The sequence below is a fragment of the Chiloscyllium plagiosum genome, unplaced genomic scaffold (genome assembly GCF_037043375.1).
Source record: "Chiloscyllium plagiosum isolate Xiang-an unplaced genomic scaffold, Cpla_swu_hap1 HiC_scaffold_1, whole genome shotgun sequence".
Classification (NCBI taxonomy): domain Eukaryota; kingdom Metazoa; phylum Chordata; class Chondrichthyes; order Orectolobiformes; family Hemiscylliidae; genus Chiloscyllium; species Chiloscyllium plagiosum.
The window spans coordinates 3,176,090-3,195,844 of record NW_028270139.1 but is presented as its reverse complement, the minus strand read 5'-3'; the positions used below and the strand labels follow the sequence as shown (position 1 = coordinate 3,195,844).

Here is a 19,755-nt window from a genome sequence, read left to right as displayed (position 1 = left end):
GTTAGGTGTCTTGTATAGCGCTCCTACCTCTAAGCCTGTTTCAAAATCCATTTCCCTGGAAGTGAGGCACAATGTGTCTGAACATGTGAAAACCATGATAGCGTGAAAGTGCTCAGATAGGTTCCACAGTAGCACAAATGTGGTAGACCCTAGGTTGGTCGTCTCTAACAGTAACTATGTCATAGAAAACACACCATCCAGAATTATAGATTAATTCACGACAGGGTGGAAAGGACACTGTTATAATACATTTACTGCTTGCTTCTGGGAAACTATTCCTATTAACAGACCTTTTCAATGTGTATATTTCTTATGTAGTCTTTGTAAAATGTTATAAACAGCTTAAACACCATACCTGGCTGGATTTTCACTGTTAATCTCATGATTAAGAGCTGAAATATATAAAGTTTTTGCATGTTAAGTAAATATATGTACTCAAGCATGTTTTCTGAAAATAAAGGAAGACAATGTATTCATGAGCATATTTAACAAACACCAATAATGTCCAAGTGGTGCCCAGTCATAAAATACACAGACATCGTTGTAATGACAGAAACACCATGACTAATTTACACCCTGCAAACTGCAAGGTCATCATCAGACCAGGGCCCAGGAATTCCAGTCAGGGCCAGGAATTCTTTTTCCGAAACACATTAGACTAAAAGTGCCCTTCTTGTTTGATTTGCCGTAAGGATTCCCAGACAAGAGAGAACAGCAGGAACCAACCTGGCTTCCAGAAGTGCAGGGAATCAGTGTGGAACCACACTCTCCTTTACAGCTGAACACATGATTAAACATTCAGCAGCCACTTTGACAGTGAGTAAATCTGCCAGGTCAGTGTGAGGTAACCTGGCAGGGTAGGGTGGAGAAGGCTGAGGGGGTCAGGGGAGCAGCTAAGTGAAAGGGGGAGTATCGGGTAGGGGTCTGAGTGCTTCGGGTGGGTTGATGAGTTGGATGTGAGGATTGGGATGGGGATGGGTGGCAGTATTGGCAGGTGGAGTGTTGTCCAATCAAGGGTGAGAATAGGTGCCCTCCAGGGCGATATAAATGTCATGTCAGGAATGGTTCAGTAGGGTGTGGGGTCCAGTTGTGTGCAGTGCTGGAATGGGAGAAATGTGAGGAGGGCTTGGTCAGTGTGATGGGATCGCTGTCAGTGTGTGGGGGCGGGCGGGGGGGCAGTGTGTGGGGGCAGAGGGGTCAGTGTGTGGGGGCAGGGGGGTCAGTGTGTGGGGGCGGAGGGGTCAGTGTGTGGGGGTCGGGGGTCAGTGTGTGGGGTCGGGGTCAGTGTGTGGGGTTGGGGTCAGTGTGTGGGGTCGGGGTCAGTGTGTGGGAATGGGGTCAGTGTGTGGGAATGGGGTCAGTGTATGGGGATGGAGTTGGTGTGTGGGGTCGGTAGTCTGTGTGTGGGAATGGGGTCAGTGTGGGGATGGAGTCGGTGTGTGGGGTTGGGGTCAGTGTGTGGGAATGGGGTCAGTGTGTGGGAATGGGGTCAGTATGTGGGAATGGGGTCAATGTATGGGGATTGAGTCAGTGTGTGGGGTCGGTGGTCTGTGTGTGGGGTCGGTGGTCTGTGTGTGGGAATGGGGTCAGTGTATGGGGATTGAGTCGGTGTGTGGGGTCGGTGGTCTGTGTGTGGGGTCGGTGGTCTGTGTGTGGGAATGGGGTCAGTGTATGGGGATTGAGTCGGTGTGTGGGGTCGGTGGTCGGTGTGTGGGAATGGGGTCAGTGTGTGGGAATGGGGTCAGTGTGTGGGGATGGAGTCGGTGTGTGGGAATGGGATCAGTGTGTGGGAATGGGGTCGGTGTGTGGGAATGGGATCAGTGTGTGGGAATGGGGTCGGTGTGTGGGAATGGGGTCGGTGTATGGGGATTGAGTCGGTGTGTGGGGTCGGTGAGTCGGTGTGTGGGGTCGGTGGTCTGTGTGTGGGAATGAGGTCAGTGTGTGGGAATGGGGTCTGTGTGTGGGAATGGGATCAGTGTGTGGGAATGGGATCAGTGTGTGGAAATGGGGTCGGTGTGTGGGAATGGGATCAGTGTGTGGGAATGGGATCAGTGTGTGGGAATGGGGTCAGTGTGTGGGAATGGGGTCGGTGTGTGGGAATGGGGTCAGTGTGTGGGAATGGGATCAGTGTGTGGGAATGGGGTCGGTGTGTGGGAATGGGGTCGGTGTGTGGGAATGGGGTCGGTGTGTGAGGTTGGGGGTGAGTATGTGGGATAGGGTTGGTGTGTGGAGGTGAGTATGTAGGGGTCAGGATGAGTGTGTGGTGGATGTGGTGTGGGTGAGTTTAGGGGGATGTGAATGTGGAGAAGGTAGAAAAGGTTTTTAATCCCATAATCGTTCCTTGCTTGATTGAATTTAAACCCTTCAAATTCTCCAATTTGAACTTGAATTTGAGGACTTTTCCCTACATTGTGTATTTGCTGCAAGGAATCTGGCCATTCCGGAAGAATCCGCTGCATCCGGAACTCTGCCTGGCCCAAAGTGCAGCTCGAAAATCTGGACTGTGTAAAAATGGCCTGTCCATCAGGGTGTCTGGATCAATCTGTTTCTGATACTGATTGAGGGGGTGAATATTGGCCAGCACACCTGAGAAACCTCCAATGCTCTTTTCCAAAATACGACATTAAATCTCTTATATCCACCGTACAGACTCCCAGTTTAACTTCTCCAACAAAAAACAGCCATCTCGAACCATATAACGCCCCCAACAGTGTGGCACTCCTTCAGTTTTGATTTCTCTGTTTAAACCCTAGAGTGAGACTTGAAGCTGAACTCTTCTAACCCAGAGTTACCACTACTACCCGGCATTGACCTTATTCCTTCCTCCTGTTACTGGCAGATCGTTGACACCTATAGAAGGTCAAAGGTTAACTTCCAAATGAAATCAAAGCAGAAACCAGTTCCATTATTACTGGTATTCTCAGGATCTAAAACTGATTTATATAGACACTGATTGGTTGAAAATGAACTTAACGTGTTTTCTTCCTAAACTGAATCATTAATTTTTCTTTTGATGATTTTGTACCCCATGAAGTTAGACTTGGCAGAGTACTCTTTTCCTGAGGTTGTAAATTGCCTGTCCCGTAAGGTCTCATCCCCGGTGCTCCCCCAGAATGTCTCAGATTGTGAAGATGTTTTGGGATTGTTGGAGTAGTTCTGCTGCTGAGGTAACCAGCCCATAAATGTGGTCGTGTTTGTTTCTGAAAACCTAACTGGCCACTTCACTTATAGGAATGCTTAAAAAACACATCGAGGTCACTCAAAACCCTTCTGCAGAAGTCAATGTGTTGCTGACACACCTTCCTTTGCACAGCACTCAGGGAAACCATTAAATATATAAATGTTGACTTCTGCTGGGTTTTAGTTTGGCCCCAGTCCTGTCCACTGTCAGGTTTATCTGGTAGCTCTGCATGTGGATGTGACTGCAGATTAAATCATGCCAGCGCTTCTGCTCTGGCATAGGGCCCTCACCTTCCACAGGGACAGCTTCCAGCAGATCCTGAATTAAAATAGGAACAAACTGGAGCATGTTGCCAAGGGAGATGTAAGTTGCCCCTTTTCTGATATCCTGCCTTCCCTGTGTGGTTGAAATCCAGCGTTTGGCACTGGTGTGAGATGATTTCAGCATCACTGACCCAACCACCCATCTGCTGACATGATCTGCCTGCTCAGCCATTACCGTGAGGTATGCAAGGACGACAAGCAGTGAGAGAATTATATATCAGTCAGAAACAGTGCCTTTGAGTAATGGAGACTACAAAGGACAAATTCCTTCAAATAAAATGAAAATTCATATCTAAAAATGGGTTGAAAATAATTTTTCAGTTCTGCATTGAGAGAAGTGCAGTCATTAGGAATGCATATATAAGGATTCATGCACAAGTGCATCAGAATTTCCATCCATTAAAGTTCATTATTATTACATGTTTCAGTGGGTGACACACTCTATCAGGAGGAGAAAGTGAGGTCTGCAGATGCTGGAGATCAGAGCTGGAAATGTGTTGCGGGAAAAGCGCAGCAGGTCAGGCAGCATCCAGGGAACAGGAGAATCGACGTTTCGGGCATAAGCCCTTCTTCAGGAATGAGGAAAGTTTGTCCAGCAGGCTAAGATAAAAGGTAGGGAGGAGGGACTTGGGGGAGGGGCGTCGGAAATGTGATAGGTGGAAAGAGGTCAAGGTGAGGGTGATAGGTCAGACTGGGGTGGGGGCGGAGAGGTCGGGAAGAAGATTGCAGGTTAGGAAGGCGGTGCTGAATTCGATGGATTTGACTGAGACAGGGTGGGGGGAGGGGAAATGAGGAAACTGGTGAAATCCGAGTGCATCCCTTGTGGTTGGAGGGTTCCTAGGCGGAAGATGAGGCGCTCTTCCTCCAACCGTCGTTTTGTTGTGGTCTGACGATGGAGGAGTCCAAAGACCTGCATATCCTTGGTGGAGTGGGAGGGGGAATTGAAATGTTGAGCTACAGGGTGGTTGGGTTGGTTGGTCCGGGTGTCCCAGAGGCTACTTGCGGAGCGTTTCAGAGAACACCTCTGGGACACCCGGACCAACCAACCCAACCACCCTGTAGCTCAACATTTCAATTCCCCCTCCCACTCCACCAAGGATATGCAGGTCTTTGGACTCCTCCATCGTCAGACCACAACAAAACGACGGTTGGAGGAAGAGCGCCTCATCTTCCGCCTAGGAACCCTCCAACCACAAGGGATGCACTCGGATTTCACCAGTTTCCTCATTTCCCCTCCCCCCACCCTGTCTCAGTCAAATCCATCGAATTCAGCACCGCCTTCCTAACCTGCAATCTTCTTCCCGACCTCTCCGCCCCCACCCCAGTCTGACCTATCACCCTCACCTTGACCTCTTTCCACCTATCACATTTCCGACGCCCCTCCCCCAAGTCCCTCCTCCCTACCTTTTATCTTAGCCTGCTGGACAAACTTTCCTCATTCCTGAAGAAGGGCTTATGCCCGAAACGTCGATTCTCCTGTTCCCTGGATGCTGCCTGACCTGCTGCGCTTTTCCAGCAACACATTTCCAGCTCGACACACTCTATCAGTATGATATTCTTAACAGGCCCACTTTCAGAAAGGAAACCAGCATCAACATGTTAGCAAAGAGAAGTACTTGTGCTTGAGTGCTTTAAGTAGCAAGCTAAGTATGACGGGTGGATGATAAGCAGTTCAGGTTGGAAATTTGAGAAAGACCTTAACATCCCACTGTTTCGTATTTGTGTTCAAAGCATATTGAATTTCTTTCTGTGTTTTATGAACAATAGATGTAAGTATCTAACACAGAGGAAGATGGTTGTGATTGTTGGACATCAATCATCTCAGCCCAAGCACGTCACTACAGGTAGTGTCCTAAGCCAAACCATCTTCAGCTGCTTTGTCAATGACCTTCCCTCCATCATAAGGTCAGATTTGGGAATGTTTGCACCATTCATGACTTCTCAGATACCGAAGCACTTCATATTCAAATACAACAAGATCTGGACAGGGTCCCAGTATCGATTCCAGACTTAGGGAAACTGTCTGTGTGGAGTTTGCACATTCTCCCCGTGTCTGCGTGGGCTTCCTCCAGGTGCTCCGGTTTCCTCCCACAGTCCAAAAAATGTACAGGTCAGGTGAATTGGCTATGCTAAATTGCTCGTAGTGTTAGGTGCATCAGTCAGAGGGAAATGGGTCTGGGTGGGTTACTCTTCGGCTGGTCGGTGTGGAGTTGTTAGGCCGAAGGGCCTATTTCCACACCGTAGGGAATCTAATCTAATCTAAGCTTGGACTGGCAAGTTACATTCATATCAGACAAGTGCCAAGCAATGACTATCTCGAACGAGAGAGAATCCAACCATTTCACCTTGACATTCAATGGCATTGGTCACAATTGATCAGAAACAGAATCAGGCAGGCCATGTAACCACTGTGGCTACAATAGCAGGTCAGAGGCCTGGAATTCAGTGCCAAGTGGTCAAAAAGGCATTTTGGCACATGTTTGCCTTCATTGCTGAGTCCTTTGAGAATAGGATTGGGACGTCATATTGTGGTTGTACAGGACATTGGTGAGGCCTGTCCTGGAGTAGGGTGTCCATTTCTGGTCACCCAGTTATAGGAAGGATATTATGAAGCTGGCGAGATTTACCAGGAAGTTGCCAGGAATGAAGGGTTTGAATTATAAGGAGAGGCTGGATAGGCTGGGACTCCTTTCATTGAAGCATAGAAGTTTGAGAGTTGACCTTATAGAGGTTTATAAAATCATGAGGTGTATAGTTAAGGTGAATGGCAGGAGTCTTCTCCCTAGGCTGTGGGATTTCAAGACTAGAGATCACACTTCTGAGATGAGAGGAGAAAGGTTTTAAAAAGACACGAGGAGCAACTTTTTTTAAACAGAGAGAGTGGTTTGTGTGTGGAGTGAACTTCCAGAGGAAGTGGTGGACGCAAATGCAGTTGTAACATGTAAAAGATGGTTGGATAGGTACATGAATAAGGGATATTGGAGGGTCATGGGCCAGGTGGGACTAGTTTCGTTTGAGATTATGGCTGGCATAGACCGAGGGGTCTGTTTCTGTGCTGCATGACTCCATGACTCTATGACTCACAATGTAACAAATCTCCTGTCTTCCAGTTCTTGCTCCCAAGACACAAGTCAGGAGTGTGATGGAATACTCCCCCACTTGCCTGGATGGGGGCAGCTTGAACAACATTCAAATAACTTGACACCATCCAGGACAAAGCAGCCCACTTGATTGGCACCACACCCACCAGCAGCAGAATTCGCTCCCTCCACCCACTATCACGCAGTGTCAGCAGTGTGTAATGTGGACAAGGTGCATTGCAGTAATGCGCCAAGGGTCTGTTGACAGCACTTTCCAAGTCAGCAACCTCTGCCACCCAGAGCACCAGGGAAGTAGAAGCCTGGAAATGGCACAAACTCCCCTGCCATCCACACACCATCCTGACATCCAATCAGATCACCATTTCTTTGGTGTCACTATGTTAAATTCCTGGTGCTAACTTCCTTAACAGCACTAATAGAGCACTACCTCTCCCAGGGCCTGGAGGGAGTTAAAAAGGACCTCTTACACATACCCTCTGCAGGGTACTTAAGAATGGACAATATATATTGGCCTAGCCAATGATACATCACACCCTGAATGAATTTCTTTTAAAATCCCAGATTCTGAGTTAGCCATAGTTGCACATAGCTATGCAAGAATACCTTAGGATATGACTGATTTATTCCAATTAGTTTCGAATTAGATGATTTTTGTGTTGTGTTTTTAAAAGGATGAGAGCTGTAGGTAGTACTGAGTGACTACACTGCCAGTTCACTTGGGTACAAATCCATCGCAGTCTGATTAAAATTCCTCTCTGTTGGGAAGCAATGTAATGAGGAAACGACATTGAGTTGGTTATTAAATCAGTTCAGAACAGCTTGTCTATACACTTGAAGAACATTCCAGAATTTGTGTCGATTCAGATTAGCCATTGATACTTTTAAGGAACAATTCCAAAATGTATATTCTCATTTATCCAAGGAATTGTGTCTTCAATAACATACTGATTGAATGCAGTTCTTGGGTCTCCTGATTACCCAGAAACACACCTCCTAAATGGACAACTGCTTTGAAGACACCAAATTGTTTGATCAGAGAGAGAAAAACATACCTTGAAAAATGGCTAGAACAAAAAGTTGCATTTGGCAAACAGTGGGGATTGTTAATTCAAATCTTTCTCAATAAATAAGGATCTGTGACAGATTGGCCACTGAAGACCAGGTCTCTCTTTATCAAGAGCTTGTTATATATATTTCACTGTTAGTCCCCTTGAGAACATTCCATAATGAGTTGTTCTTTTCTGACTGCACTAAATAATTGTGAATTGTGTAATATTTACCAAGTATTGTATATCCTATGAATGGATATAAAGAACAGCATCCTCAGAGATTTGAAAAAAATCTTAACAGTTCTTGTTGCAATGAGTTCAGTCTTTCAACTGTTATTTAGAATTATACAGTCTTCAGTTCAACCCATCACAGGCTACAAAGAAACCAATGTAGTGCAGTTTCTGCAGAGACTTACCCACTGGATCCTCACTCGCATGCTACGCACCTTTTTAACAGAGGCATCGAAACAAAGGAATTAGGAAACAAAGGGGCAGCAGGAGGCCATTCAGCCCATTGAGCCTATTATTCCAGATCATGCACCTTTCTGCTGCACTATCCTCACTCTTGCTAATCAGCAAATACCTCATCAGGCAAACATGGGCCACTTTCAAACTCAGCAGTTGAAATCTGCTGTTGTCTTCCCAACATGACTAGGAATAGCTTTGTTAGCATCCAGGGGCAGCCTCAATAAAAGTAATTGGTGTGAAGTAGCTGGCACAGAACAGGGGGCCCCAAAAAAAACAGGAGCAATTGATCTTGTTTTTAAAATTTGTTTGGTCAGATGGAGCAACAGTGTTATTCTGACCACTACAAGTGAAGTCTAAAGCCCTTCCCAGTCTCCAACTGAATATTATCTGGAAAACATCAAGAATGATTACCATAGATTCCTGGCCCAATTCATTTGTTGGTTCATTTGGTGGGCTGGCACCAAAGGTTGGGAAGGAAAAGGCCCTGGGACAACTAAATTGAACTTAGAAGTTGATGAGCCTGCAGCTCATACTGTTGGCCCATCTCTCACTGTTACCTTCTGGTTAAAATGAGGTTTATGTGCAATTATAGGGACAATGCAACTACAAAGGAAAAGATATTACAGTCAACATAAGCCTGAAGTTTCAAAATTCTTTTTCAAATAAAGATTCATCGACTAAGTTGGTTCAAACAAATAGGCATTCCAAACCAAGAGAATTTGATGATTCATTTGAATGGACCTCCCAGGACATTGCTTGCAGCAGGAGCATGTAGAAGGAGTGATAGAGATAAGGTCGCAACTCTACCCCAACATTCAACTTGTTCAGATTTCCAGTGTCTGTATTATACAGCTTCATAAAGTGATGATTGAGGCATGGATAGAATGAATAATCAAAATCTTTTCACCAGGTGGGGAGTCCAAAACTACAGGGCATAAGTTGAGAGGGGAAAGATTTAAAAGTGACACGAAGGGTGACTTTTTCACACAGAGGCTGGAGCATTAATGGAACAAGCTGTCAGAGGAAGTGATAGACTCGGGCTCAATTACAACACTGAAAAGACACTTGGACTGGTAAATGCATTGGAAAGATTTAGAGGGATATGGGCTAAATGCAGGCAAATGGGGCTAGTTCATTTCAGGAAATGTGATTAGCATGGACGAGTTGGTTGAAAGGCTGTATGAATCCATGACACTGGGGGATAATTTTAACCAAACATTCGGGATTGGAAATTGACAAGGTCAGTGTGGCTGCTCGTCTGGTTCAGGGGTACTTTGCATTGACTTCATTGGGAAGTAAAATCACTGACCCCTATTGTGCCCCAAAAACAAACTGAGAACGATGCTTCTTCAAGAATAACAACATTTCCTCCTTTACAGACCAATCATTTCCTTTTGGCTGTGTGCTATTTCCTCATTTAAATATAACACTATTTTGCATGAAGTTTGGTTCAGCAAATCAATAAAACAAAACGTTATTGCTTACGTTGTTTTTTCTCATGAGTATGATTTATCAGGAAGGCTATCACTAAACCAACCAAAGCAAGACCCAGAATTGGAAGCACAATCATCAAAATTACTTTGTTGTTCTCCAGGGGGGTCTTTGCAATATTTTTAGTAGCTGGCGGGGAGATCGTTGGAGATGTAGAATTCCACAGTAGTTCATCGGTGGTTTTGCTGCTTGCAGCATTCCCTTTGTGGAAAGCTTCCAGAAATCTCCTTGTAGATGTGTTCTGTGAAACAGTTGATGATGCTTGATTACTCACTGGTAATGTGAGGCTGTTGTTAGTACAGAGACCATGATGTGTGATTGCTGTCGATAATGGAAGAAATCTGTCTTTTTCTGATGGAGCTGACTGGGTTGCATGAATCATTGATGTGGTTGTTTCATTTTTTTCTGATGAATAACCTGTTGAAATGAATCGGAGAAGTAAAAAAAAATGTTGTTTGTATTGTGCATGAACCTAGAGCAAGTCTTAACTCTTCTAGAGAATGTGTGCCTGGTTTCACAATTCTGCTTTGATTTTCCCGATTCTAAAGCAGGGGTGAGGCAGGGGAGTGTAAGGCAGAAATGTAAATATGACTGTCACTTCAGATAAGTTTGTAATGGTGCACATACCCTCCATTCCATGCATAATACTCTTAACCCCGTGAGCTTTGATGGGGTTAGTGACAGGCAGAACTGCTGGACACAAAACCCAACTCCATTTCACCCAAAATATCAACCTTTCTTTGTTCTGGAATGTGTTTTATTAAAGAATTATAAAATAGAATCTGGTCGCACAGTAGGAGTGCAGCAAAGATTCATGTGGCTGCACCAGGGATGGCAGGTTTGTCATATGAGGAGAGATTGGTTTAATTAGGCCTATATTCATTCAGAAGATGATATTTAACAGAGCTAGGCAGACGAGATGCAGGAAGAATGTTTCCCCTGGTTTTGGAGTCTCGGAGCAAGGGGCCCTGTCCTGGGATACAGGGTAGGCCAGTTAGTTCTGAAATAAGAAAACTTTTTTCATTTACTGTGGAACTCACTAACACACAAGGCTGTGGAGGCTGGGTCACTGAACATATGCAAGGTTTAGATTTGAAAAACATTAGGAGTAAGAGGAGAAAATGGGAATGTGGTATTAAGATAAAGGATTGGCCATGATCATTTTGAATGTTGAAGCAGGTTGAAGGGTTGAGTGAACTATTCCTAGAATTATATCATAGATTCCCTGCAGTGTGGAAACAGGCCATTCGGCCCAACAAGTTCACATTGAGTTGCCAACACAGACCCATTCCCCTACCCCATTACTTTACATTTCCCCTGACTAACGTACCCAGCCTACACATTCCCAAGTAGGGACTTGGGGGAGGGGCGTTGGAAATGCGATAGGCCTCCTTCCACCTATCGCATTTCCAATGCCCCTCCCCCAAGTCCCTCCTCCCTACCTTTTATCTTAGCCTGCTTGGCACACTCTCCTCATTCCTGAGGAAGGGCTCATGCCCAAAACGTCGATTCTCCTGCTCCTTGGATGCTGCCTGACCTGCTGCACTTTTCCAGCAACACATTTCCAGCTCTGATCTCCAGCATCTGCAGTCCAATTCAGCATGACCAATCCACTTGACCTGCACATAGAGTCATAGAGATGTACAGCACGGAAACAGACCCTTCTGTCCAACCTGTCCATGCCGACCAGATATCCCAACCCAACCTAGTCCCACCTGCCAGCACCCGGCCCATATCCCTCCAAACCCTTCCTATTCATATACCCATCCAAATGCCTCTTAAATGTTGCAATTGTACCAGCCTCCACCACATCCTCTGGCAGCTCATTCCATACACGTACCACCCTCTGCGTGAAAAAGTCTCTTTTATATCTTTCCCCTCTCACTCTAAACCTATGCCCTCTAGTTCTGGACTCCCCAACCCCAGGGAAAAGATTTTGTCTATTTATCCTATCCATGCCCCTCATCATTTTGTAAACCACTATAAGGTCACCCCTCAGCCTCCGACGCTCCAGGGAAAACAGCCCCAGCCTGTTCAGCCTCTCCCTGTAGCTCAGATCCTCCAACCCTGGCAACATCCTTGTAAATCTTTTCTGAACCCTTTCAAGTTTCACAACATCTTTCCGATAGGAAGGAGACCAGAATTGCACGCAATATTCCAACAGTGGCCTAACCAATGTCCTGTACAGCCACAACATGACCTCCCAACTCCTGTACTCAATACTCTGACCAATAAAGGAAAGCATACCAAACACCATCTTCACTATCCTATCTACCTGCGACTTCACTTTCAAGGAGCTATGAACCTGCACTCCAAGGTCTCTTTGTTCAGCAACACTCCCTAGGACCTTACCATGAAGTGTATAAGTCCTGCTAAGATTTGTTTTCCCAAAATGCAGCACCTCGCATTTATCTGAATTAAACTCCATCTGCCACTTCTCAGCCCATTGGCCCATCTGGTCCAGATCCTGTTGTAATCTGAGGTAACCCTCTTTGCTGTCCACTACACCTCCAATTTTGGTGTCATCTGCAAACTTACTAACTGTACCTCTTATGCTCGCATCCAAATCATTTATGTAAATGACAAAAGGTAGAGGACCCAGCACCAATCCTTGTGGCACTCCACTGGTCACAGGCCTCCAGTCTGAAAAACAACCCTCCACCACCACCCTCTGTCTTCTAGCTTTGAGCCAGTTCTGTATCCAAATGGCTAGTTCTCCCTGTATTCCATGAGATCTAACCTTGCTAATCAGTCTCCCATGGGGAACCTTGTCGAACGCCTTACTCAAGTCCATATAGATCACATCTACTGCTCTGCCCTCATCAATCTTTTTTGTTACTTCATCAAAAAACTCAATCAAGTTTGTGAGACATGATTTCCCACGCACAAAGCCATGTTGACTATCCCGAATCAGTCCTTGATTTTCCAAATACATGTACATCCTGTCCCTCAGGATTCCCTCCAACAACTTGCCCACCACCGAGGTCAGGCTCACCGGTCTATAGTTCCCTGGCTTGTCCTTACCACCCTTCTTAAACAGTGCAACCAGGTTTGCCAACCTCCAGTCTTCCGGCACCTCACCTGTGACTATCGATGATATAAATATCTCAGCAAGAGGCCCAGCAATCACTTCTCTAGCTTCCCACAGAGTTCTCGGGTACACCTGATCAGGTCCTGGGGATTTATCCATCTTTAACCGTTTTAAGGCATCCAGCACTTCCTCCTCTGTAATCTGGACATTTTGCAAGATGTCACCATCTATTTCCCTACAGTCTATATCTTTCATATCCTTTTCCACAGTAAATACTGATGCAAAATATTCATTTAGTATCTCCGCCATTTTCTGTGGTTCCACACAAAGGCCGCCTTGCTGATCTTTGAGGGGCCCTATTCTCTCCCTAGTTACCCTTTTGTCCTTAATATATTTGTAAAGCCCCTTTGGATTCTCCTTAATTCTATTTGTCAATGCTATCTCATGTCCCTGTTTTGCCGTCCTGATTTCCCTCTTAAGTATGCTCCTACTTTCTTTATACTCTAAGGATCCACTCAATTTATCCTGTCTGTATCTGACATATGCTTCCTTCTTTTTCTTAACCAAACCCTCCATTTCTTTAGTCATCCAGCATTCCCTATACCTACCAGCCTTCCCTTTCACCCTGACAGGAAGATACTTTCTCTGGATTCTTGTTATCTCATTTCTGAAGGCTTCCCATTTTCCAGCCATCCCTTTACCTGCGAACATATGCCTCCAATCAGCTTTTGAAAGTTCTTGCCTAATACCGTCAAAATTGGCCTTTCTCCAATTTAGAACTTCAACTTTTAGACCTGGTCTATCCTTTTCCATCACTATTTTAAAACGAATAGAATTATGGTCGCTGGCCTCAAAGTGCTCCCTCACTGACACCTCAGTCTCCTGCCCTGCCTTATTTCCCAAGAGTAGGTCAGGTTTTGCACCTTCTCTAGTAGGTACATCCACATACTGAATCAGAAAATTGTCATGTACACACTTAACAAATTCCTCTCCATCAAAACCTTTAACACTATGGCAGTCCGAGTCAATGTTTGGAAAGTTAAAATCCCCTACCATAACTACCCTATTATTCTTACAGATAGCTCCTTACAAGTTTGTTTCTCAATTTCCCTCTGACTACTGGGGGGTCTAAATTCAATCCCAGTAAGATGATCATCCCTTTCTTATTTCTCAGTCCACCCAAATAACTTCCCTGGATGTATTTCTGGGAATATCCTCCCTCAACACAGCCGTAATGCTATCCCTTATCAAAAATGCAACTCCCCCTCCTCTCTTGCCTCCCTTTCTATCCTTCCTGTAGCATTTATATCCTGGAACATTAAGCTGCCATTCCTGCCCATCCCTGAGCCATGTTTCCATAATTGCTCTGATATCCCAGTCCCATGTTCCTAACCATGCCCTGAGTTCATCTGCCTTCCCTGTTAGGCCCCTTGCATTGAAATAAATGCAGTTTAATTTATTAGTCCTACCTTGTCCCTGCAAGCCCTGACTGTTTGACTCACTTCTGTTCTCAGTTGTACCCGTCTCAGATTGATCTCTTTCCTCACTATCTCCCTGGGTCCCACACCCCACCTTACTAGTTTAAATCCTCCCAAGCAGTTCTAGCAAATTTCCCTGCCAGTATATTAGTCCCCTTCCAATTTAAGTGCAATCTGTCCTTCTTGTACAGGTCACTTCTACCCCAGAAGAGATTCCAATGATCCAAAAATGTGAATCCTTCTCCCATACACCAGCTCCTCAGCCATGCATTCATCTGTTCTATCCTCCTATTCCTGCCCTCACTAGCTCGTAGCACTGGGAGTAATCCAGATATTACTACCCTTGAGGACCTCCTTTTTAAATTTCTGCCTAACTCTCTGTAATCTCGCTTCAAAGTCTCAACCTTTTCCCTTCCTTTATCGTTGGTTCCAATGTGGACGATGACGTCCTGCTGGCCCCTCTCCCCTGGGAGAACATTCTGCACCCTCTCTGAGACATCCTTGATCCTGGCACCAGGGAAACAACACACCATTCTGCTTTTTCTCTGCTGGCCACAGAAACGTCTGTCTGTACCTCGGACTACAGAATCCCCTAACACAATTGATCTCTTGGAAGCTGACGTACCCCTTGTTGTATTAGAGCCAGTCTCAATACCAGAAACATGGCTGTTCGTGCTACGTTCCCCTGAGAATCCATCACCCCCTACATTTTCCAAAACAGCATACCTGTTTGAAATGGGGATATCCACAAAAGACTCCTGCTCTAGCTGCCTACCTCTCTTACCCTTCCTGGAGTTAACCCATCTATGTGACTGTATCTGAGACTCTCCCCCCTTCCTATAACTGCCATCCATCACATACTGTTGCTGTTGCAAATTCCTCATCGCTTCTATCTGTCTCTCCAACTGATCCACTCGATCTGATAAGATTCACATCCAACAGCATTTATGGCAGATATAATCCACAGTAACCCTTAACCTCTCTTTAAACTCCCACATCTGACAAGAAGTACATATCACTGCAAAGGCCATTTTTGCTCCTTCACAATCTACAGACCCAGAAAATAACACCGTCCTATTCCGCTACAAAATTAAATTAATAGCAATGGTTTATATTTTAAGTTTAATCAAGAGACTTATCTCCAAAAAACATATAATCAATAAATAATCCACTGTACCCACGACTGCAGCCTTTCTAACTTTGGACTGTGGAAGGAAATCGGAGCAAACTCCGCACAGACACGGGGAGAATGAGCAAACCCCACACAGACACGGGGAGAATGAGCAAACCCCACACAGACACGGGGAGAATGTACAAACCCCACACAGACACGGGGAGAATGAGCAAACCCCACACAGACACGGGGAGAATGTACAAACCCCGCACAGACACGGGGAGAATGAGCAAACCCCACACAGACATGGGGAGAATGAGCAAACCCCACACTGACACGGGGAGAATGAGCAAACCCCACACAGACACGGAGAGAATGAGCAAACCCCACACAGACACAGGGAGAATGAGCAAACCCCACACAGACACGGGGAGAATGAGCAAACCCCACACTGACACGGGGAGAATGAGCAAACCCCACACTGACACGGGGAGAATGAGCAAACCCCAGACAGACACGGGGAGAATGAGCAAACTCCACACAGACACGGGGAGAATGAGCAAACCCCACACAGACACGGGGAGAATGAGCAAACCCCACACAGACACGGGGAGAATGAGCAAACTCCACACAGACACGGGGAGAATGAGCAAACCCCACACTGACACGGGGAGAATGTACAAACCCCACACTGACACGGGGAGAATGAGCAAACCCCATACTGACACGGGGAGAATGAGCAAACCCCACACAGACACGGGGAGAATGAGCAAACCCCACACAGACACGGGGAGAATGAGCAAACCCCACACTGACACGGGGAGAATGAGCAAACCCCACACTGACACGGGGAGAATGAGCAAACCCCACACAGACACGGGGAGAATGAGCAAACCCCACACAGACACGGGGAGAATGAGCAAACCCCACACAGACACGGGGAGAATGTACAAACCCCACACAGACACGGGGAGAATGAGCAAACCCCACACTGACACGGGGAGAATGAGCAAACTCCACACAGACACGGGGAGAATGAGCAAACCCCACACAGACACGGGGAGAATGAGCAAACTCCACACTGACACGGGGAGAATGAGCAAACTCCACACAGACACGGGGAGAATGTACAAACACCACACAGACACGGGGAGAATGAACAAACTCCACACAGACACGGGGAGAATGAGCAAACCCCATACAGACACGGGGAGAATGAGCAAACCCCACACAGACACGGGGAGAATGAGCAAACCCCACACAGACACGGGGAGAATGTACAAACACCACACAGACACGGGGAGAATGAGCAAACCCCACACTGACACGGGGAGAATGAGCAAACCCCACACAGACACGGGGAGAATGAGCAAACCCCACACTGACACGGGGAGAATGAGCAAACCCCACACAGACACGGGGAGAATGAGCAAACCCCACACTGACACGGGGAGAATGAGCAAACCCCACACAGACACGGGGAGAATGAGCAAACTCCACACAGACACGGGGAGAATGAGCAAACCCCACACTGACACGGGGAGAATGAGCAAACCCCACACTGACACGGGGAGAATGAGCAAACACCACACAGACACGGGGAGAATGTTCAAACTCCACACGGACACGGGGAGAATGAGCAAACACCACACAGACACGGGGAGAATGAGCAAACCCCACACAGACACGGGGAGAATGAGCAAACCCCACACAGACACGGGGAGAATGTACAAACACCACACAGACACGGGGAGAATGAGCAAACCCCACACTGACACGGGGAGAATGAGCAAACCCCACACAGACACGGGGAGAATGAGCAAACCCCACACTGACACGGGGAGAATGAGCAAACCCCACACAGACACGGGGAGAATGAGCAAACCCCACACTGACACGGAGAGAATGAGCAAACTCCACACAGACACGGGGAGAATGTACAAACCCCACACAGACACGGGGAGAATGAGCAAACCCCACACTGACACGGGGAGAATGAGCAAACCCCGCACAGACACGGGGAGAATGAGCAAACTCCACACGGACACGGGGAGAATGAGCAAACACCACACAGACACGGGGAGAATGAGCAAACTCCACACAGACACGGGGAGAATGTACAAACCCCACACAGACACGGGGAGAATGAACAAATCCCACACTGACACGGGGAGAATGAGCAAACCCCACACAGACACGGGGAGAATGAGCAAACCCCACACAGACACGGGGAGAATGAGCAAACTCCACACTGACACGGGGAGAATGAGCAAACCCCACACTGACACGGGGAGAATGAGCAAACCCCACACAGACACGGGGAGAATGAGCAAACACCACACAGACACGGGGAGAATGAGCAAACTCCACACAGACACGGGGAGAATGTACAAACCCCACACAGACACGGGGAGAATGAACAAACCCCACACTGACACGGGGAGAATGAGCAAACCCCACACAGACACGGGGAGAATGAGCAAACCCCACACAGACACGGGGAGAATGAACAAACCCCACACTGACACGGGGAGAATGAGCAAACCCCACACTGACACGGGGAGAATGAGCAAACTCCACACAGACACGGGGAGAATGAGCAAACCCCACACTGACACGGGGAGAATGAGCAAACCCCACACAGACACGGGGAGAATGAGCAAACTCCACACTGACACGGGGAGAATGAGCAAACTCCACACAGACACGGGGAGAATGTACAAACACCACACAGACACGGGGAGAATGAGCAAACCCCACACAGACACGGGGAGAATGAGCAAACCCCACACAGACACGGGGAGAATGAGCAAACCCCACACAGACACGGGGAGAATGAGCAAACCCCACACTGACACGGGGAGAATGAGCAAACCCCACACAGACACGGGGAGAATGAGCAAACCCCACACAGACACGGGGAGAATGAGCAAACCCCACACTGACACGGGGAGAATGAGCAAACCCCACACAGACACGGGGAGAATGAGCAAACTCCACACAGACACGGGGAGAATGAGCAAACCCCACACTGACACGGGGAGAATGAGCAAACCCCACACTGACACGGGGAGAATGAGCAAACTCCACACAGACACGGGGAGAATGTTCAAACTCCACACGGACACGGGGAGAATGAGCAAACTCCACACAGACACGGGGAGAATGAGCAAACTCCACACAGACACGGGGAGAATGTACAAACCCCACACAGACACGGGGAGAATGAACAAACCCCACACTGACACGGGGAGAATGAGCAAACCCCACACAGACACGGGGAGAATGAGCAAACTCCACACAGACACGGGGAGAATGAGCAAACCCCACACTGACACGGGGAGAATGAGCAAACCCCACACAGACACGGGGAGAATGAGCAAACTCCACACTGACACGGGGAGAATGAGCAAACTCCACACAGACACGGGGAGAATGTACAAACACCACACAGACACGGGGAGAATGAACAAACTCCACACAGACATGGGGAGAATGAGCAAACCCCATACAGACACGGGGAGAATGAGCAAACCCCACACAGACACGGGGAGAATGAGCAAACCCCACACAGACACGGGGAGAATGTACAAACACCACACAGACACGGGGAGAATGAGCAAACCCCACACAGACACGGGGAGAATGAGCAAACCCCACACTGACACGGGGAGAATGAGCAAACCCCACACAGACACGGGGAGAACGAGCAAACTCCACACAGACACGGGGAGAATGAGCAAACCCCACACTGACACGGGGAGAATGAGCAAACCCCACACTGACACGGGGAGAATGAGCAAACTCCACACAGACACGGGGAGAATGTTCAAACTCCACACAGACACGGGGAGAATGAGCAAACACCACACAGACACGGGGAGAATGAGCAAACTCCACACAGACACGGGGAGAATGTACAAACCCCACACAGACACGGGGAGAATGAACAAACCCCACACTGACACGGGGAGAATGAGCAAACCCCACACAGACACGGGGAGAATGAGCAAACCCCACACTGACACGGGGAGAATGAGCAAACCCCACACTGACAAGGGGAGAATGAGCAAACCCCACACAGACACGGGGAGAATGAGCAAACCCCACACTGACACGGGGAGAATGAGCAAACCCCACACTGACACGGGGAGAATGAGCAAACCCCACACAGACACGGGGAGAATGAGCAAACCCCACACTGACACGGGGAGAATGAGCAAACTCCACACAGACACGGGGAGAATGAGCAAACCTCACACAGACACGGGAAGAATGAGCAAACTCCACACAGACACGGGGAGAATGAGCAAACCCCACACTGACACGGGGAGAATGAGCAAACTCCACACAGACACGGGGAGAATGAGCAAACCCCACACAGACACGGGGAGAATGAGCAAACCCCACACTGACACGGGGAGAATGAGCAAACTCCACACAGACACGGGGAGAATGAGCAAACCCCACACAGACACGGGGAGAATGAGCAAACTCCACACAGACACGGGGAGAATGA

The 19,755-nt window shown here is 47.5% G+C and overlaps 2 protein-coding genes across 3 annotated transcripts in view; one reads left to right on the top strand and one right to left on the bottom strand.

The window, feature by feature from the left end:
• Nucleotides 1-19,755, top strand: part of LOC148152056 (uncharacterized) — a 288,374-nt gene that overhangs the window by 143,498 nt on the left and 125,121 nt on the right. The window lies entirely within an intron of this gene.
• The window catches only part of tmem154 (transmembrane protein 154), a 174,325-nt gene that overhangs the window by 32,390 nt on the left and 122,180 nt on the right, over nucleotides 1-19,755 (bottom strand). Inside the window, exons 3-4 of the mRNA XM_088000175.1 lie at nucleotides 9,608-10,030; nucleotides 356-392 (exon numbers count right to left, since the gene is read on the bottom strand). Of these exons, the coding sequence (XP_087856301.1) occupies nucleotides 356-392; nucleotides 9,608-10,030 (460 nt within the window). The remainder of the gene's footprint in view (nucleotides 1-355; nucleotides 393-9,607; nucleotides 10,031-19,755) is intronic.